The sequence below is a fragment of the Balaenoptera borealis genome, assembly GCF_965194805.1.
Source record: "Balaenoptera borealis genome assembly, chromosome: 3".
Lineage (NCBI taxonomy): Eukaryota > Metazoa > Chordata > Mammalia > Artiodactyla > Balaenopteridae > Balaenoptera > Balaenoptera borealis.
The window spans coordinates 104,480,079-104,502,740 of NC_138866.1; the positions used below are offsets into that span (position 1 = coordinate 104,480,079).

The 22,662-nt window shown below is 35.5% G+C and overlaps 1 protein-coding gene across 1 annotated transcript in view; it reads right to left on the reverse strand.

Annotated features, from left to right (window-relative positions):
- The window catches only part of NEDD4 (NEDD4 E3 ubiquitin protein ligase), a 146,432-nt gene that overhangs the window by 117,413 nt on the left and 6,357 nt on the right, over nucleotides 1–22,662 (reverse strand). Inside the window, exons 2-4 of the mRNA XM_082388004.1 lie at nucleotides 15,330–15,403; nucleotides 7,973–8,051; nucleotides 7,832–7,870 (exon numbers count right to left, since the gene is read on the reverse strand). Of these exons, the coding sequence (XP_082244130.1) occupies nucleotides 7,832–7,870; nucleotides 7,973–8,051; nucleotides 15,330–15,403 (192 nt within the window). The remainder of the gene's footprint in view (nucleotides 1–7,831; nucleotides 7,871–7,972; nucleotides 8,052–15,329; nucleotides 15,404–22,662) is intronic.

The window sequence follows — 22,662 nt, forward strand, 5'->3', positions numbered from 1 at the left end:
AGATGATGGTTAGCATTTTTTAGCAATAAAAAATTATTTTTAAATTAAGGTATGTATAGTTTTTTTAGACATAATGCTATTACACACTTAGCAGACTACAGTATAGTGTAGACATAACTTTTATATGCGCTGAGAAACCAAAAAAATTGTGTGACTCACTTTATTGTGGTGGTCTGGAACTGAATCCACAATATCTCTGAGGTATGCTGTATCAGATGTAGTGTTTTATACATGCCAAACAGGTTAAGTTGATTGATAGTGTTTTTCAAATCTTTTATGTACTTACTGGATTTTTGTTTTTTGGTCTAGTTGTTTTATCAATTAATGAGAGAGGAGTGACAAAATCTTTATTCTGGATTTATTTCTCTAGTTAGTTCTGTCAATTTTTCCTTCAAAATTTTGAAGTTCTTCTATCAGGTGTATTCATAGGATTGTATGTCTTCTTGATGAATAAATGCTTTTATGATCATGAAATCTCTCTGGTAATACTCTTCATCCTGACGTCTACTTCATTAAATAATAATACAGCCATATCAGGGTATTGTTTTGTTTGGTTTAGTGCTGGTATACCTTTTCTTGCACTTTTACTTTTAACCTGTCTGTGTCTCTATACTCAAAATGTGTCTCCTGTAAACAGCATATAGTTGAATCTTGCTTTTTTGTAATTATTGAGATGGTTTGCTTTATGGTTTGTTATCATCTATTTCTTTTCTATTGTTTTATTCCTCTTTTCTTCCCTTTCACCTTTTTAAAAAAATTATTAATCAAGTATTTCTTGGTACGCCATTTTATTTCCTTTAATGGACTTTCACCTCTAATATTTCATTTTAATTTCTTAGTGGCAGCTCTAAGGATTACAATATGCATCCTTAAATGTCACAATTATAAGAGAGCTGAGCCACTTTAATCACTTTCAGATCTCTTTCAAGAGAACCTGCATAGCTGATTGGCAGCCACAGCTAACCATGTACCTTTGAACCTACCTATTGGGTTCTCTTTGCTTTCTCTCAAAGACTGGGCACTCTTGCCCAACACGGGACTTCTCTAACAGACAACCCTTGCTGGGAAACTCTCCATCAGCCTGGGCAAGACTTTCTCAGAACTGTGCTGCAGTGTGAAGCTCTTCCTACCCAATCCTTTTGCTCCTCTCCTTGAGCAGGTGTTAAGCCTGCATCATGAGTAGAAGGCTCTTCCCATCTGTGTGTCTTCCCTGTCTGACCTTCACAGGTGCTTCCCCAATAAACCTCCTGCATATCTAATTCCATCTTGATGTCTGTTTCTTAGAGGGCCCAAACCAACACAGATGGTACGAGTAGTGGGGTTTTAGGACGAGCCCACACTCACTTGGCTGGCAAGGATCTCCCTATCCTTCGCAGAATGTGGGACATATATAGTCACTGGCAGAAGATGGCGGTCCAATTCCTTGCCTGGCAAGGATCTCCCCATCCTTAGCAGAATGTGGGACATATATAGTCACTGGCAGAAGATGGTGGTCCAATTCCTAAAGACTTCTCCAGGGGTGTCCTAGGGAAATGTCCTGGTAGAGGGAGACACCCTTGCCAGTTTGATGTATAACGTACTTGAAAGGTAAGGGAAGAACAATACCTACAAGGACAATGAAGTTGTCTAGTTATTACTATTGATGACTTACAGAGAGACAATGAGAAAACAAGGGCAGTTAACAAAAGCAAAAGGTTATATCTGAGAGACAGAGGGTCTCTTTGGTAGTGTATAAAGAGGCCTGCACCTCCTGAAGTGGAAAAGAGGCCAAAACTGAGGAGCAGTGTCAGAGTTGACAGGGGTGCAGAGCTCAGAGACATTTAAATGCTCAGTCACTGTGGGTCTATTATGTTAATGTCAGGGCCCTGGCTGGGAAAACCTGGAACCCTGACGTGCAGGACAGGAGGATCTGGGTGGACCCTCCTGAGGATTTTGGTTCCGCAGGGCCCTGAAACCTCAGAGCTTGCAGAGTAGAGTATCTCATCCCTCTGTAATAAGAGCTGGCACTTCCCACATGCAGGATGACATTGCAGAAGCTGCTCCCCACACTCTCTCCTCAGGAGTTGCCCCCACTTCTCCCCTGGTTATCAAGATAATAATCAGTGTTAAATCCCAGCTGGGTCTGATACAGGATGAAAGCGATTACATTTGGAAGAAGCTTCAAGAATTAAACAGCATGTCTTGGCAGGAGCCAGAGGAATATCTCTGGGACTACAACTGATCAAAGGGGCAGAAACATAAGACTGCATAAGCAAGAATTCATTGGCATGGAGGCACTTTCTCAGGACAAGGGATTGAACATCCTGTCAAGGACCCCATGGGATGAGGCAAAGTTGCTGCTAGAGTGGCTCCTAGAAGCCTGAAAAAATAATGAGCCAAGTGGAAATGCCTGAGTTGCCCTGGCATATGGTAGGGGAAGGAATAAAAAGGCCAAGGGAAGTTGGTATGCTAGAATTAGAAGAAAAAAAAAATATATATATATATATATATAAAATATGAAGCCAAAATACCTACCAGAGGCTTATGTTCCATGCGAGGGCCCAGAGGGCACCATGAACCACAGTCATCAGGTGCGTGCTGGTAAGAGGGGCAGCGGCATCACCCAGAAGTGCAGTGGTGGCTCTCGTCTGCATGCCAGGACTGAGGGTGGGAGAGGTGGTCAAAGAGCTGGGCTCCTTAATAGCCATGCATGGGGATGAGCCTCCCCTTCTTCAGTAAGAGGCTGGCCAGTGACATTTCACTGCTAGAATCAAGGGGGCTACAATTATTGTAATGACCAACCACGTAAGAGGGGCACTGAAGCTGACTTGACCTGTAGGGTATAGAGCATGGCGCCCCTAAGGGGCAAAATAGGCTGGTGATCAACAAAAGTACTGCTTAACATCTACAATTATAAGAAGGAAGAATGGAGAAGAGTGGCTTAGGACAATTGTCCCAATTAAAAACGAAAAGTCACAGTCCCTCATCCAGTTCCCCAACCTGAGCCAATTTTCAGATCCACAGTCCACTGACTGAAGAAGTAACCTAGTCCATAGGAGGAAGGACTCTGCATCACTGTAGGAAATGTATATTGTAATGATTCCTCTCTTCCTCCTCCAAAAGGACTATGGCCACTTATTTGGGTGAGTGTATACTGGGGAGAAAGAATAATCAGACATACTGAGGACTGCTGGAAACAGAAACCCAAAGCGTCATTATGTCTTCCATATTAAAGCAAGGATTTACAGAGACCAGAAAACAAATGGAGTCCTGTTTAACGTTCAGCTTATACTGAGTTCACTAGTTCTGTGGATCCACCCAGTAGTCATTTCCCTAGTTTTCAAGTGTACAGTAGGGATTGATATACTGGAAGTTGGATCGCCTCACTACCACCACCACATTGAATCCGTGGCTTGTGGGATAGGAGCTATCATAGTGAGAAGGCCAAGTGGAAGCCTTTGAAACTGTCCTCCCTCTGGTGAAGATAGTAAATCTAAAACAATACTGACTAGATATGACAACAAAAGCACAAGGAACAAAAGAAAAGAGAAACTGAACATCATCAAAACTTAAAATTTTTGTGCTTCAAAGGATACCATCAATAAATTCAAAAGACAACCCACAGAATGAGAGAAAATTTTTGCAAATCATGTATCTGACAAGGGACTTGTATCTAGAAATGTAAAGAACTATGACAACTCAATAACAAAAAGACAAATAATCCAATTATAAAATGGGCAAAGGATCTGACTAGACATTTCTCTAAAGAAAATATACAACTGGAAAATAAGCTCATGAAAAGATGCAAAACATCATTAACCATCAGGGAAATGCAGATCAAAACCACAATAAGATACCATTTCACACCCACTAGGAGGGCTGTGATAAAAAGTCAGATAATAACAAGTGTTGTCAAGGATGTGGAGAAGTGAGAACTCTCATACTCTGTTGGTGGGAATGTCAAACGGTAAAGCCACTTTGGAAAACATTTTGGCAGTTTCTCATTCGATGCAGCAATCCCACTCCTAGGTATATATACTCCCCAAATAAAAATATATGTCCACACAAAAACTTGCATACAAATGTTCACAGCACCATTATTCATAATAGTTAAAAAGTGGAAACAACTCGGATGTCCAACTGATGCATGAATATAGCGTGGTTAACCATATAATGGAATATTATTTGGCAATAAAAAGAAATTAAGTACTGATACATGCTATAACATGGTTGAACCTTGAAAACATTACACTTAGTGAAAGAAGCCAGATACAAAGGACCATATATTATATGATATCATTTATACGAAATGTCCAAAATAGGCAAATCTCTTTAAGAGGCTGAAAGTAGATTGGAGGTTGCCTGGGAAGAGGGGCAGACCCTGGGGGAAAATGAGGAGTGACAGATGGTGGGTATGGGGTTTCTTTTTGGGGTGATGAAAATGTTCTAAAATTGATTTTGGTGATGGTTGAACAACTCTGTGAATATACTAAAAACCACTGAATTGTACACTTTGAGTGGGTGAGTTGTATGTTATGTTAATTATATCTTAATAAAGCTGTTTAAAAAACAAACAAAAATACTGCAACCTAGTGGGAATGTCATAGATTTGTACCACCATTAAAGACCTAAAGGATGTAAGAGTGGTTCCTATAATATGCTCATTTAATTCTCCAGTCTGGTCCCTACAGAACCAGATAATAGCCTCAATCACCTGCTGGTTCCTGGATACAAGGAGTCCAAGTGCCCTGGCAGCAGGTATAGACTGTGGTTCAATGGAACCCTTGATATGTCCCCTAGAAAGAGTGTGCTCCCTCTGGGGACTTGGACCTTAACTCAGCAGAGCCCACAGTTCTAGAGACAGGAAGCACACAGTCCTCCAGTGGGTCTTTGGAAATGATGATAAGTGGGGCCCCTCCTTCTATTCCTTTGTTCCTGGACCGTGTATTCTTTCCATTGTGAACACAGCCTCATACTAGGTCTTTGGTTTAAATGATTAAACTGGCACCCCATCTTTACAGAGTATTGCCTCCATATTGGTGCTTCAGTTGTGCCTTCAGTAGGCCATTCCAGTGCTCTATGAGGCTGCCTGCTTCTGGATGGTGTGGTAAATGCTGTGACCAATGGATCCCATGGTCATGGGCCCATTCTTGCACCTCCTTCTCTGTGGACTGGGTCTCCTGGAAGGATGAAATGTTGCATGGATTCCATCCCTATGAACACAAATTCTGTAAGCCTGCAGATAATTGTGCTGGCTGAGGTTCTGCAGATAGGAAAGGCAAACCCATGTCCACAGGTAATTTGAGGAAAAATTACTGGCCCTTTCAGAATGGAAGGCACCCAATTTAATAAACTTACCACAGAATGGCTATGATCATGAGGGTTAATGGTCTGCAGTTTTAATTTTCTTATAAAGTCTTTGGTCTGGTTTTGGTATCAGAGTAATGCTGGCCTCATGAATAAACTGGGAAATGTTCCTTCCTCTTCTAGTTTCAGTAAGACATTGCATAGAATTGGAATTATTTATTCCTTAAATGCGTGGTAGAATTCAACCAGTGGAACTACCTGGGCTCAAAGTCTTCTTTGTTGGATGGTTTTTAACTTCAAATGCAATCTCTTTAAGAGATATAGAACTTTTCAGGTAATTTATTTCTTATTAAAGTTTTGATGGGATATGTCTTTAAAGGAATTGGTCCATTTCATCTAAGTTATTGAATTTATGGGCACAGAATTGTTCATAATATCCCTTATTTTCCATTTAATGTCTGTTGGTTCTGTAATGATGCTACTTTCTAGTTTCTTCAGGTGGAACCTTAGATTAATGGTTCAAGACCTTTCTCCTTTTCTAATATAATTTAATGCTATATATTTTTCTCTAAGCATTGCTTTAGCTGCATCCTACAAATTTTGATTTTTTTTTTTTTTTACTGAAGTACAGTTGATTTACAATGTTGTGTTAGTTTCTGGTGTACAGCAAAGTGATTCATATATATATATATATTTTTTTTCTTTTTCATATGCTTTTACATTATGGTTTATTACAGGATACTGAATATAGTTCCCTGTGCTATGTAGTAGGACCTTGTTTTTTATCTGTCTTATATATAGTAGTTTGTATCTGCTAATCCCAAACTCCTAATTTATCCCTCTTCCATCCTCTTTCCCCTTTGGTAACCATAAGTTTGTTTTCTATGTCTTTGAATCTGTTTCTATCTCGTAAATAAGTTTGTTTGTGTCATATTTTAGATTCCACACATAAATGATACCATATGGTATTTGTCTTTCTCTTTCTGACTTACTTCACTTAGTATGATAATCCCTAGGTCCATCCATGTTGCTGCAAATGGCATTATTTCATTCTTTTTTATGGCTGAGTAGTATTCCATTGTGTATATATATAACATCTTCTTTATCCATTTGATGCTGTATTTTTATTTCATTCTGTTAAAATATCTTCTAATTCCCCTTGACAATTCTTACTTGACTCATGGACTACTTAGAAGTGTGTTGTTTAACTTCCAAATATTTGGGGATTTTTCAGATATTTTTGTGTTACTAATTTGTACTTTAATTCCATTATAATCAGAGACCATACTTTGCATGATTTAAATTCTTTTAATATTGTTGAGGTTTGGGTTTTGGCCCAGCGTACTCAGTAAATATTCCATGTGCAATTTTAAAGACCATGTGTTCTGCTGCTGTTGGGTGGAAAGTCTATAAATGTCAATTAAATAAAACTGATTTGATTGTGTTGTTCAGGACTTCTGTATCTTTACTGAATTTTTTGTCTACTTATCGTACCAATTACTGAGAGAAGAGTATTTAGTTTTCCAAGTATAATCCTCTATTTTTCCTCAGCTTAGAATACCTTTATCACACTGTCATTCCTGAAGGATATTTTTGTTAGATATAGAATTTGGAGTTGACTATTCTTTTTTCTTTGCTACCTTAATTACACTGTTTCATCACAGTTTCTGATGAGAAATCCATAGTTATATGAATCATTGTTCCCATATACATAATATGTCATTGTCAGTTTGAGGGCCCTCCTGGGAACCTGAAGTAAGTGCTGACTGGAGTTTGCTCTTATGGGATAGTGAGGCGGGGTGAGGAGGAAGGCAGGAATGTGAATGGAGGGTGTATAAGAAGAAATGTATCCACTTGTTGGTAGGCCTTCATCATCTCTTGCCTGGATCAGTGTATTTAACAAATGACTGGGGACCTCCCTGGTGGCGCAGTGGTTAAGAATCCGCCTGCCAATGCAGGGGACATGGGTTCGATCCCTGGTCCGGGAAGACCCTACATGCTGTGGAGCAATTAAGCCCATGCACCACAACTACTGAGCCTGCATGCCATAACTACTGAAGCCCACGTGCCTAAAGCCTGTGCTTCACAACAAGAGAAGCCACCACAATGAGAAGCCTGTGCACTGCAACAAAGAGTAGCCCCTGCTCACCGCAACTAGAGAAAGCCTGTGTGCAGCAACAAACACCCAACACAGCCAAAAATAAATAAATAAATAAACAAATGACTGGAGAGACACAAATATTGCATCTTTAAAATCAAAATCTGCAAAATTTGAATAAGACTGTTCTCTAAATCAGAATTAAATTAGAATAAGATAATTCCAGGTTTACAATTATCCTTTACCTCTTCATTACCTTACATATGTTTTTCATAATAAGATAAATGGTTCCAGGGCCATGTCAAAATGGGGATACCTAGATTTAAGTCTTTTAAATTTTTACAAATTCTTATAAAATACATTTAAGAATACTGTAAGTGAGAACTTATCATTCTAACCTACTGAGAAAAATCTTTGTTGTTATAATGAAATAAAATGCATACTTACTCTGAATAATACTTCTTCATTCCATTTTGGATTCAAAGTCTAAAAGACAATAAACATATTATAACTAACTTTTTAATATTTTGTCATTTAAAAATAAAACAAAGTATATTTTTGAAAATTTTGAATACTGCTAAGTCTAACCTTTTTAATGGTTTTCGTTTGCACACTTGTAAAAACTCCATTCACTGGGTCATATAACGTCACTCTCACATAAGGATCACTGTTAAAATTTAAAAAAAAAAAGTTAATTGTTGCTTATTCCCAAACTCAGGTTACTCGAACTATAAAAATCACAGAATTTTCCTTGTTAACAATGTCTACCATTACTTCCTACGCTTAAAAGTAAGGGTTCCTTAGGCAGGGGTAAATCTTTGCATTTTGTTAAAAAGCTGAAATACCATGTTAGTGAAATAGACAAAGAATTAGAAAGAAAAACTTTTAATCACAATTTAATGATTTCCAACCTCTTAAGATTTTTGAAATTTTGTTTTATCTTTATTACATGTCTTCCTCTTTTGGGTTAAGAAGGTTGATTCAATGATTCTCAAGAATAGCTTTGCAAGACCTCAGGTTGTTCCAAGTTATCTCATGGGTATAAACTCTTTTTACAAAATAAAGGCGAAGTGCTTCAGTTCAAAATAATTATATGACATGTAACCCCTTGTACAAAGAGACATGGAGAAGGAAAACCTTGTGATATTTAGGTTTGCAAAGCAAAAGACTTTAGACATTTTACTTGTCCATGGTCAAATTTCTCGCATTTCTTTTGGGGATCCCAAGTACCCACCATTCTCCACCACAAACTCCCTCCTCCCATTTCCTTATACAACCTTACCTCTTACTTTAATTGACAAAAATCAAAGTCATCGTAATACTCCCAACATTCTGGTATTTATCAGAGCCCATCTTACCCCTAATCTCAGTGATGCAGGTATTTCACCCAATTGCCCTTGTCCAGTTTCCTCCCACTTCCTCTGGAACCTTACGTCATCTATTTTGACTTCTCCCTTTTATATCTCCAGCTTTTCTTTGACCTAGGTTTTTCCAGTCATAGAAATGTTATTAAACTCCCCCACTCCTTGACTCTCCTTCCTGCCTCCAGCAAAGCAAACTAGATTTCTTTTCTTTCTGTCTCAAACTTTCCAAGAGAATAATCTGTAATAATAATAACAACAACTAACACTTATGTAGCAATTACTCTGTGTCAGGCACTGTTCTAAACAGTTTATATATATTAAATTTTGGAAACCTTATAACGACCTATGAGGTAGGTATGATTATTATCTCTATTTTACACAGAGAGGTAAGTCAACTCATCCCAGATCACACAGCTAAGAAGCGGAAAAGCAAGAACTGAAACTCAAGCACCTGGCTCCAGAGGCCCTGCGCTTAACCGTGATGGCATACGACCTCCCTTTCTTCATTTCCTCAACTCCCAGTGCTCTTCACAGCCCTATAATCTGGTTTCCACCTCTTTCCTTCAGACCCATTCCTTGAAAAGTCACCAATCTTGCTAAAACAATAGACACTTTCTAAGCACTTATTTTACTGGTCCTCTGTAGGTTTGATAATACTGACCACTTCCTCTTTGAAACTCATCTCGTTTAGCTTTCATGACACAAGTCCCTTCTGGTTCTCCCTTTTGTTCTCTCTACATATTTCCTTCACAATCTCATCCATGGTTTTAACAACTAACTATATCCTCTCAAATATAAATATAAAACATAAATATAAATATATATTCCTGATCTCACCACCCAGCTAGACACTTCCACCTGGATAGTCCACAATGTCTGTTCAAGAGTTTTGCCTATTTTTAATTGGCCATTTTATCATATTATTATTGAGTTGTAAGAGGTCTTTATATACTGTGAATTAAAGGCCTTTGTCAGATTTTTTTTTTTTTTTTTTTTAGATATATGTTTTGAAAACATTTTCTCCCAATCTGTGGCTTGCCTCTTCCCTTCCTTAACTGTGTCTTTCAAACAACAAAAGTTTTTAATTCTGATGAAGTCTGTTTCAACATTTTTCTTTCTAAATTTTAGGATCATATTTTTTGAGTCCCATTCAAGAAATCGTTGTGTAACTCAGTAGAGCAAATATTTTCTCCTATGTCTTCTTCTAGAATTCATTAATTTTAGCTCTTATTAATTTTCTATATTATGTGTGATAAGGAAAGAGCTTCATTTTGTTCCATATAGATAACCAGTTGTTCTAGTATCATGTACTTAAAAGACTATCCTTTCTGTTGAATTACCTTAATGCTTAAAGCAACTGACCAAATACATGTATATGTGTATGTGTGTGTGGGGGTGTGTGTACTTCTGCACTCTTTATTCCAGTCCACTGAACAATATATCTGTTCTCATGCCAATGCTACTTTGTCTTGATTACCTATAGCTGTATAGAAAGTCTTGAAATTATGTAGCATAAGTTCTCCACCTATGTTCTTCTTTTTCAAAATTGTTTTGGCTATTCTATGTCCTTTGACTTTCCATAACAATACTGGAATCAGCTTATCCATTTCTCCAAAAAAAAAAACATGGCTGGGATTTTGATTGGGATTGAGCGAAATCTATTCACTTTGGAGAGAAATACAACTCTAACAATAATGAATCTTCCAATCCATGAATATGAAAATATTTATCCATCGATTTAGATCTTCAATTTCGCTCAGCAATGTTTTATAGTTTTCAGTGTACAGTGCTTGCAAATCTTTTGTTAAATTTATTTCTAAGTTTTTAATTTTTATATTATTGTAAACAGAGATTTAAAAAATTCATTTTCCAATTGTTAATTGACTGATAGGATATAACAATATGACTAATTTTGGTACACTGGCTTTGTATCTTGTGGCCTTATATTTTAGTTCTAGCAGTTTCTTTGAGATTCCTTAGGGTTTTCTATGTACATGATCAGACAGTCAACAAATAAAAAGTTTCTTCCTTTTCAGTCTGCATTGTTTTTATTTCTTTTCCTAGTCATATTACTTGGCTAGGACATCCAGTACAGTGTTGAACAGAATGTGAGAGCAGACAACGCTTCTTATTCCTGAGTTTAAGTTTAAGCATTCAGACTGTCATCACTGGGCATGATGTTAGCTATTGTCTTTCTCACGGAAAACCTTAATCATGTCTAGAACTCCCATCTATCCCTAGTTTGCTAAGACTTTGTGTCATGATTGGGTACTGAATTTTGTCAGATGCTTTTTTTGTTTTTATTGAAATGATGTTTTTCTTTTATTCTATTAATATGGTATATTACATTGATTAATTTTCATATGTTAAACTAATTCTGCATTTTATTATTAGTTTGTTGAAAGTTTTTATCATAAAAGGGTGTTGAATGTTGACAAATGTACTTTCTACACCTATTGAAATGATCATGCATTTTTTTCCTTCTGTGCTATATTAATGTGATGATTTACAGTGGTTGACTTTTTTCAAATGTTGAACAAACCTTATATTCATAGCAAAAATCCCGCCTGATCAAATATTGCTATATATGGTTCAATATAGGGCTACTGAAGTTTTCTATTTCTTCTGTGATCAATTTTGGTAATTTCTATCTTTCAAAGATTTTGTCTACTTCATTTAAGTTGTGCATGATTCTTTATTGGCATGAAGTTGCGCACAGTGTTCCCTTTCTGTCTTTTTCATTTCCATAGGGTCTATAGCAATGCCTCTGCTTTTGTTCCCATTATGGTAATTAGTGCCTTCTCTCTTTTTTGCTCTTGATCGGTCTAGCTTGAAGTTTAAAATTTTTATTGATCCCTTCAAGGAATGAGCTTTTCATTTCAATGATTTTTTCCTATCACTGTCCATTTTCTATTTCACTAATTTGTGCCCTTATCATTATTTCCTTCCTTCTACTTACTTTGGAATTAATTTGCTCTTCTTTTTCTGATTTCTTAATCTCAGAACTCAAGTCATTCATTTAGGTCTTACTCCTTTTCTAAGTTAAGCATTTTAAAACTATAAATTTTCCTCTAATACTTTAGCTGCATCTCACAAATTTTGATGTTGCTATATTTTAATTTCATTCAGTTCAAAATGTTTTCTAATTTATCTTTTGATTCCTTCTTTGACCTATAAACAAAACAAAGTGTATTGTTTTATTTCCAAATATTTTGGATGTTATTGGTTTCTAACTTAATTCCACTGTTATCAGAGAACATCTCCATATGATTTCAATCTTTTCTAAATTCTTGAGACTTGTGCTATGGTCTTACACATCGTCTATATTGGTGAATGTACCATATGCCCTTGAAAATAATGTAAATTTTGCACTTGTTTAAATTACTGTTTTATTGTCCAGCATAATATGGCAGACAGACTCTAGGGTGGCTTCTTTTATCCCCACCTCCTAACGTTCATGCCTTTTGTGTTCCCCTCCTCGTAAATGTGGGAAGGATTGTGTATTCTAACCAATAATTACATCAAAAGTGACAAAATGTATGTGGTTACATTACAAAAGATTGTAACCCATCTTGCTAGGAGACTTTCTCTCCTTTGATAGCTTTGAAGAAGCAAGCTGCTATCCTGTGAGCTGTCATATGAAGAAGGCCATGTGACAAGAAACTTAGGGTGGCCTCTGGCTGACAGCCAGCAAAAAACTGAAGCCCTCAGTCTGAAAGAATTGAATGCTGCCAACAACCACATGAGCTTGGAAGTGTATGCTTCCCCAAACAAGCCTCAGATGAGACCATAGTCCTGGCCAATGCCTGATTGCGGATTTTGCACCTTGAAGCAGAGGACCCTGTTAAACCATGCACAGACTCTGTGACCCACAGAAACTATGAAATCATAAGTATGTGTTCTTCTAAGCTGCTAAGTTTGAGGTAATTATAGTTGTGCAGCAATCGATAAATAATGTGAATATACCATGTGCACTTGAAAAGAATGTGTATTTGGTGGTTGTTAGGAAGTGTTCTTTGCATCAAAGTTCATAATATTGTTCAACTTACTGTTTTTGTTGTTTTTTTTAATCTTGTTTTATTAACTGCTGAGAGAGAGCTAATGTTTCCAACTATGATTGTGGAATTTTTTCTCTCTCCCTCTAATTCTGTCAACTTTTGCTTCATATATTTTCAAGTTCTCTTGGCAGGAACATACAACTTTATGATTGTTTTATCTTCTTGATGAATTTATTCTTATATTGTTGTGAAATATCTGGAAATAATTTTTGTGTCGAAATCTATTTTATCAGATATTAAAATGTCCACTTCAGTCTTCACATGCTTGTTTGTATGGCTATGCATCCCTTCTCTTTCAACTTACCTGTGTCTTTATATTTTAAGTGCATCATTTATAGACAACATTTAGTTGGGTCTTCTTTTTCAATCCATTCTAATAACTTCTACCTCATATTCACCTTAGTCCATTAATGTTTAATGTAATTATTGTTATGATTAGATTTAGGTGTATCAAATTATTACTAGTTTTCTATTCTTCCCTCTCCCCTTTCTCTCTCTCTTTTTTGATCATTTGTTCTTTTCCTGGCCTTTTGTTTAACTATTTTATTTTTTCAAGAATTTCATTTTTAAATTTCTATTGCTTTTTAATCTATAATTCTTTACATTATTTTTTAGTGATTTATCTAGGTATTACAATATACATGCTTACTTTTTATTCCACTTACACTTAATATAGTACACTCTACTAAAAAGGTTCATAATGCATACCATCCCTGTCCTTTATGCTATAGTTGTTATATGTATTCCATCTATGAGACAGTACAAAACAGTAAGTTGTGATATAAACAGGCATATGTTTTTTCTAAAAAATTATGATGAAAAGAGCAAAAAGTCTTTCATATGTTTCTAGATATTTACCATTTCTGATGCTCTTCATTCCTTTCTGAGGATCTGAGTTTCCATCTGATATCTACCTCTTTAGCTGGGAGAATTTCCTTTAGCTTTTATTATAGTGCAGGTCTGCCAATGACAAAGTCTCATAGTTTTCTTTTATCTGAAAATGTTATTTTGTCATCATCCTGAAGAATATTTTCACTGAATATAGTAGAGAACTCTAGATTGACAGCTATTCTATTGTTCCATTTTCTTCTGGCCTCCATAGTTTCCGGTGAGAAGTTAGTACTCAACTGAATTATAAGTCCCTTGTATGTAATTTGTCATTTTCTGAGTTTCTTCTGTCAGAATTTTTCTTTATACTTTGTTTTCAATAGCTCGACTATTATGGGCCTCAGTATGTTCTTCTCAGTGTTTATCCTGCTTGGTGTTTTTTGGTACTATAAACTTGTGTCATTCATCAAATTTGGAAAAAATTTGGCCATTATTTCTTCAAACAACATTTTGCCTCATTCTCTCTCCTCTATTTCTAGGACTCCAAGTACATGTATGTTACACTGTTCGATATTATCTAACAAGTCCCTGAGGCTCTGTTCATTTAAAAAAAATTTTAAATCTTTGTTTCTCTCTCATCTCCGGTTGGGAAATCATTTCTATTGATCTATCTTTAAGTTCAATTAATTTTTCCTCGTCATCTCCATTCTGCTGTTAATTTCATCCAAGAATTTTAATTTCAAATATTATATTTTTCAGTTCTAGAATTTTCATTTTTTATGGTTTCTATTTCATTCCTGAGATTTTCAATCTTTTGACTTATTGTGAGCATATGTTCTTTTCTCTACTGAGAATGTGTTTCATTTTCCTGGCTTTTTATAAATTATATAGCTTTGGATTATATCTTAGACATTATAAATGTTAAATTATGGAGACTGTGGATACTGTACTTTCTCTTTGATGAGAATTTGTTTGTTTTTATCATGTAATTAATTATCTTACTTGGACAAGAACCACAAGCTCTGTTTCTTGGGCAGCAACCCTGATCTCTGTTCAGATCTTTTGTCCTCCAATGAGTTGTTTGAATCTGCTATCATATGTGTGATTCAGGGTCAGCCAAAAATGTCAGTGGACATACTTTGGGAATTTCCTCTCCAGTTCTTTCCCTTCCAGAATCCCCACCATTGTCATGTTTTCTCCAGAGTATGTCTTCTGATTTCCCAGGCTATGAATATTATAATTTTTCCATGTTCTGATTCCATGTGGCCTCAGACTAATTCATAAAATTGGAGACTCACTCAGTACAACTCCACACCTCCAAACATGGACTCTCCACTAGACTCTCTACCTGCTCTGTTCGCTCTCCACTGCCTTTAACTTGCTGGTTTTTATAATATGCTCACAGTTTATGGTTGTTATCTGCAAAAGGATTCATCTGTTAGAATTTTACTGATTCTCAGAAACAGAACTCAATAATGTATCTTATAACTACCACTCTCAGTTATACCTTTGCCTAAGTTCACAAACTCTGCAATTCAGATGTCAAGGAATTTAGTAAACCACCAACTAGAAACATTATTCTACCTCATACAACAGCTTACTAATAATATTACTCAATTTTTCATCTAACCAAAGTTTGGAAAAAAACTAAAAAATACAAAGTTTTAAAATTACAACCCAACTTCTTACACTTACCTGGCTCCCAAGATATCCTTTTTGGCAAGGCCTATTCCAGCTATAACTTTTACCCTCACAATTCGGGACGTTTCCTAAAATATAAAAATTTATATTTTATTTTCATATATTTATAACTTACTCAAGACACATTATATATATGTGTGTATGTGTGTGTGTGTATATGTGTGTGTGTGTGTGTGTATATATATATATATATATATATAAAATAAGGTAACAGGATATTAAAATTAACTGGAAGAATCTTTTTCAGGAATTAATTTGATTAAAAGCTATATAAAGGAAAATAAAAACTATATTGTTGTTTGTAATGACTTGATTATCTACAAAGAAAAGCCAAAAAAGCTAGAGCCAAATTGCTATAATGAGTAAGGATTTATCATTGCTTCCAAGAAAATCTAAAGCCAAATTATTGGAACTGATATAGATTTATCATTGTTGCTAGGTACAGGATAACACAAAATACAGAGTTCATAATCATTTGTAATAATTACTTAGGTAATTATTTTAAAAATCCCATTCAATAAACTATATATTAAATAAAACTATAATGTATTGATATTTTAATGTAGGAAACATTAAATTTCTTGGGTATCATAATAGTATTATGAGGTTTTATATAAGAATGTCTTACTTTTAAGAGATACATATTGAAGTATTTAGGGACAAAGTAAGATAAAGTCTGCAACTTACTCTTAAATGTCTCAGCAAATAAAAAGTTGAACATGAGCGTATGTGTGTGTGTATGGAAATAAAAGGAATAAGCAAAATGTTACCAATTTATGGATTTAGCTGATGGGTAATCAAGTGTTCATTATACTATTCTTTTTATTGTTTCATAGATTTGAAATTTTTCAAATAAAAAGGTGGGTAAAAAAATACTATAAAACAGAATGCACATTTAAAAAATTCACAAGTAAGCAAAACTGTTAGATACACTGAAATAAAATTAATAAAAGTCAAAAACCTTCATGGATAAAATTTGTAAATTATTGAAGAAAATTAGAAAAATATAAATAAATGAAGAAATTCACTGTGTTCATGGAAGTAAATATTTAATATTATTATCTGTTTTCTCCAAAGTAAATTATAAATTCAATACAATTTCAACTCCCCTCCTTGAATTATTTCATAGATCTTAACAAATGATTCTAAAATTCATAGGGAAAAGTGAGAATGAGTAAAGAGGTAAATTATAGCATTTGATCACTATCTTATACTATATCTAAAAACAAATTGCAGATACATCAAATTCTAAAAGTGAAAAAGAAAACTTTAAAAATTTCATAGGATACTTTAGAATATTTCTGACATTGGAGTAGGAAAGGATTAAAAAAATACAAACTCTAATGGAAAAAATTGTTAGATTTGACACTAAAATTATGTTTATATATTTCATATGGAAAAAGATCCATGAACAAAATGAAAAGACAAGGGGACACACAGGGTGGAAATATCTAAAATATATACACCATGGACAAATTATGATTATCCAGATTATATAAAGAACTCCTAAAAGCCACTAAGTGAGGTTTAAACAACATAATACAAGAAATCAGAGAATGGCCAATAAACACATGAAAAGATCCTCAATTTCACCAATAATAAAAGAGACCTCTAGTGTAAGTGCTGCCAAAGCAAGCACAAGAGAGAACTCTAATACACTGTTGGTGGGAGTATAAACTGAAGAATAATTTTGAAGAGATATTTGGCAATATCTACTAAAAGTTCTAAATCAATAACCCAGGAATTGCACTTTTAGATATAACCCCTAGATAAACTCTCACTCATGTACACAAGGCCATAAGTACAACAGTATTCACAGTAGCATTTATAAGATCAACAAATGTGAAATAAATGTTGCCCAATGGAGAGCAATCTAACTGATTTTACTCTAAAATTATTCCATCAGCCAGATGAATGGGGAAAAAATGTGGTATACACACACACACACACACACACACACACACACTCACACACACACACACAATGGAATACTACTCAGCCATAAAAAAGAACGAAATGTTGCCATTTTCAGCAACATGGGTGGACTTGCAGGGCATTATGCTAAGTGAAATAAGTCATACAGAGAAAGAAAAATACTGTTTGATATCACTTATATGTGGAATCTAAAAAAATACAACAAACTACTGAATAAAACAAAAAAGAAGCAGACAGATATAGAGAACAAACTAGTGGTTACCAGTGGGAAGAGGCAGGGAGGGGCAATATAAGAGTGTGGGGCACAAACTATTGGGTGTAAGATAGGCTCAAGGATGTATTGTACATCATGGGGAATATAGCCAATATTCTGTAATAATTAAATGGAAAGTAACCTTTAAAAACTGTATAAAAATTTAAAAAATAATAAAATTATTCCATCAGCAAGTAGTAGGTCATATTCCTTTCTGAGGAGAGATCTGGGTGGGGGAAAATATACATATCATAGGGTATTTATTTCAATCTTCTTCCATTTCTAAATACTTAGACCCACCCTTATTCCTGGAGGTTTCATTGAATAAATATGATAACAGAAATATTCTATCAGCTCCAAAACTCAGATGACAAATTCAGACAACACAAAAATCCTTGACTAGAGATGCTAGATATTTTATAACTTTCCTCCATCACCAAATATAATTAAATATACAGCTGATCTTGCAAGTAAGAAGAGAAATCCTCAAGTATCAGAAATAAAGACAGAACTGAAAATCAGAGAGGAAAACATAAACTGAAATTTCAGTTTTCTGTGGGAATTGATTTCCAAAAATCTGAAGAGATTTACAGAACTACCATTTTTTTCCTGTAAGGTCATTGAATAATTAGGCCAATTAAAATATTCTATTGGCCCTACAGCTGAATTCTCCTATACCAGTTGACTGGAAAGTGGCTATACTTTATAGTAGGACTGATTCTGAAAATCAGAAATCTTTTCTCTGATGACTTAATAAGTACTTTTTTTTCAAGTGGTAAAGTATAATCAAAGGTGCCCTCAGCAAATAATCTTACCTTTTCTAAGTGCAGACAAGTGTTTATAATTTATACATGACCTTAATTGAGGAAAGAAATTATCATACCCCTCTAAAAAAGTTAATCCATATTTGTGGAGCTCCTGACTTAAAAATCATCCGTGTTAGCCTCTACTGAAACGATCCCCCAGAAGTCTCCTGAAGAAAAATGTAGCAAGCATTAACTAAGAACAATTCCAGGGGATGATAACTTGCAGTCACAGACACATTTAACTTTTAAACTTTATCCTTGCACTTCCCACCACAAAGATGAGAACTACTTACTTCAGATGCTGTGGTTAAATGATGTAAAGCTACAGTGATTTAAGATTCTTTCAGAAAATTAAATAAGAAATGCCGCTTATTTGCATATTTGCATTCATTTAACTTCATTTTAGAAATTTATGCTAGAAAATTGTCCAAACAGCTCTCTTCAATCACATCCATAAGCAGAGATCACATCTCACATCATCTTTGAAAATGAAAGAGAAGAACACGTATGTTGCAACTAGAGACCAAACTCTTAATTTTAGAATCATGATATCAAAAGTATTATTAACAGAATTCTGGATAGTACTCAAATGAGTAAAAAAGAAACAAAAATGAAACATCTTTTCCTTAATCAAAACAGAGACATTATCCTCAAGCAGATCAGGGCTCTTCACTAAAGCTGGAATCTTCCCCTTCCACTCACAAGACAGTTTTATTGATTTTTGAAAGCAAAATGGAAAGGTTGCAAATTGCAGGCAAAGATGTGTCATTTTCAGCCAAAACAAAAACCAAGGAAGTTCATTAGCAGGAAACATTCACTGAAAGAAATTCTAGAGGATGTACTTCAGGCAGAAAAAAAGTTATCACAGATGGAAAGTCAGAGGGGCAGGAAGAAATGAAGAAATAACAAGCAAAGAAAATGTTAACTACATGAGAAAAAAATTATAAAAAAATAATAGCAATGTTAATGATGATGATGATGATGATGATGATGATGTGTGTATGCTCACACAGGCATTTAGTGAGTTTCCATTCCACTTGGGATCCAATACAAAATCCTCAATAAACGGCCTTCAGGCTCTGCCTGACTGGGTTCTGCTCTCCTCTCCTCTACAGATTCACCTCCTGATACCATCCCTCTCTCTCCAACACTCTAGCCTTCTTTATGTTCCTCTCCATTTCATCTTTTACACACGCAGTTCTATTTACCTAGAAGGCTTTTTTCCTCCACTGCCTGGCTAACTCCTATCCATCCTTAGTCTGCTTCCTCAGCTTTTCCTCATACTCTCTCCCCTCCTCCATATAAGATTAATTCTTTTCTTTCCTGTTATATACTTTTATCTTACACTCCTTTTCCTTCAAAACATTAATAAAACATTGATGTGTGATTATATATTTAATGGCCCTCTCTCTCTCTAGGCTGTAAATTCAGTAAAGTCTGCTGTCCATCGTTATAGCCTCACAGCCTGACTCAAACACCTTACATATAGTAAGAGTTCAACAAATATTTGTCAAGCAAATACAGAATTCAAGTACTTCATAGGTCCACCTAAAAGCTACAACAACAAAAAAAAGATGGAAGATCTGGAAGAACAGAGGAACAATTACAAGTTAATTTTGCACATGTTCCATTCATCATCTTCCTGAGAAAGAATCTCTTCTGTTAAATTCTTTTATTTGAGCAACTATTTGCAGTAGGACAGAGGAAAGACCATGTCTTTGTTACAAAAGAGTTCTAGGTTTCGATCCCAGATCTGCTACCTACTGAGAGAAGTCCTTGAGCAAATCACAATCTCAGATTTCCTATCTGTAAAATGGGGAGAGCATTACCTAGTTTTGCAGGACTGTTATGACAATTACAGCCAAAGCATTGAGAACACAGAACCTGGAGCCCAGCATATAGCAAGCATTCAATTAAAGGCAGCTATGATTATATTTCAATTGACTCTTTTACTCTGAAGGAGGATATCTTCATTAAGGCATCCATATGCACTGACATGATTGTTTGTTCCCATTACTCTCTTCATTGCCCCAACATGGCTCACATGAGGCAAGCCAGACATTTGGGTCAGGCCAGGAGGTTATGTTGAGCTACAGACATACTTATTCCATAAAAGTCTTATCAAAACCTTTTTCCATTTGTCTGTGCTGTGTCTTCCTCCTGTCATTTATCTGCAGACCTCTTAACCTTACATTCATTTATCCTCTTAAAACTTTGACAGGATTGAGATGGGGACCAGACTAAATAGAAGCTTCAAGAAGGAAGAGGTCAGTAACATCGATTCAGTAGAACAGTGGACTTAGCAATTGGAGTCAGCAATCTTACATGTCTCCAGGTGCTGTAGAATATTCTTAACAACACACATAGCTAGGAGACAGGCAAATCAGCTGACTTAAATATCCTGCTCTACATTAAAAGGATCATACACCATGATCAAGTGGGGTTTACCCCAGGAATGCAAGGATTCTTCAATATACACAAATCAAACAATGTGATATACCATATTAACAAACTGAAGGATAAAATCCATACGATCATCTCAATAGATGCAGAAAAAGCTTTCAACAAAATTCAACACCATTTATGATAAAAAACTCTCCAGAAAGTAGGCATAGAGTGAATTTACCTCAATATAATAAAGGCCATATATGACAAATCCACAGCCAACATCATTCTCAATGGTGAAAAACTGAAACCATTTCCACTAAGACCAGGAACAAGACAACGATGCCCACTCTCACCACTGTTATTCAACACAGTTCTGGAAGTTTTAGCCACAGCAATCAAAGATGAAAAAGAAATAAAAGGAATCCAAATCGGAAAAGAAGAAGTAAAACTGTCACTGTTTGCAGATGACATGATACTATACATAGAGAATCCTAAAGATGCTACCAGAAAACTACTAGAGCTAATCAATGAATTTGGTAAACTAGCAGGATACAAAATTAATGCACAGAAATCTCTTGCGTTCCTATACACTAATGATGAAAAATCTGAAACAGAAATTAAGGAAACACTCGCATTTACCATTGCAACAAAAAGAATAAAATATCTAGGAATAAACCTACCTAAGGAGACAAAAGACCTGTATGCAGAAAACTATAAGACACTGATGAAAGAAATTAAAGATGACACAAACAGATGGAGAGATATACCATGCTCTTGGATTGGAAGAATCAACATTGTGAAAATGACTATACTACCCAAAGCAATGTACAGATTCAGTGCAATCCCTATCAAACTGCCAATGGCATTTTTCACAGAACCAGAACAAAAAATTTCACCATCTGTATGGAAACACAAAAGACCCCAAATAGCCAAAGCAATCTTGAGAAAGAAAAACGGAGCTGGAGGAATCAGGCTCCCTGACTTCAGACTATACTACAAAGCTACAGTAATCAAGACAGTATGGTACTGACACAAAAACAGAAATATAGATCAATGGAACAGGATAGAAAGCCCAGAGATAAACCCATGCACATATGGTCACCTTATCTTTGATAAAGGAGGGAAGAATATACAATGGAGAAAAGACAGCCTCTTCAATAAGTGGTGCTAGGAAAACTGTACAGCTACATGTAAAAGAATGAAATTAGAACACTCCCTAACACTGTATACAAAAATAAACTCAAAATGGATTAAAGACCTAAATGTAAGGCCAGACACTATAAAACTCTTAGAGGAAAACATAGGCAGAACACTCTATGACGTAAATCACAGCAAGATCCTTTTTGACCCACCTCCTAGAGAAATGGAAATAAAAACAAAAATAAACAAATGGGACCTAATGAAACTTAAAAGCTTTTGCACAGCAAAGGAAACCATAAACAAGATGAAAAGACAATCCTCAGAAAGGGAGAAAATATCTGCAAATGAAACAACTGACAAAGGATTAATCTCCAAAATATACAAGCAGCTCATGCAGCTCAATATCAAAAAAACAACCCAATCAAAAAAATCAGCCATAAAAAGAAACGAAATTGAGTTATTTCTAGTGAGGTGGATGGACCTAGAGTCTATCATACAGAGTGAAGTCAGAAAGAGAAAAACAAATACCGTATGCTAACATATATATATGGAATTTAAAAAATAGGTTCTGAAGAACCTAGGATCAGGACAGGAATAACGATGCAGATGTAGAGGACGGACTTGAGGACACGGGTAGGGGGAAGGGTAAGCTGGGATCAAGTGAGAGAGTGGCATGGACATATATACAGTACCAAATGTAAAATAGATAGCTAGTGGGAAGCAGCCGCATAGCACAGGGAGATCAGTTCGGTGCTTTGTGACCACCTAGAGGGGTGGGATAGGGAGGGTGGGAGGGAGGTGCAAG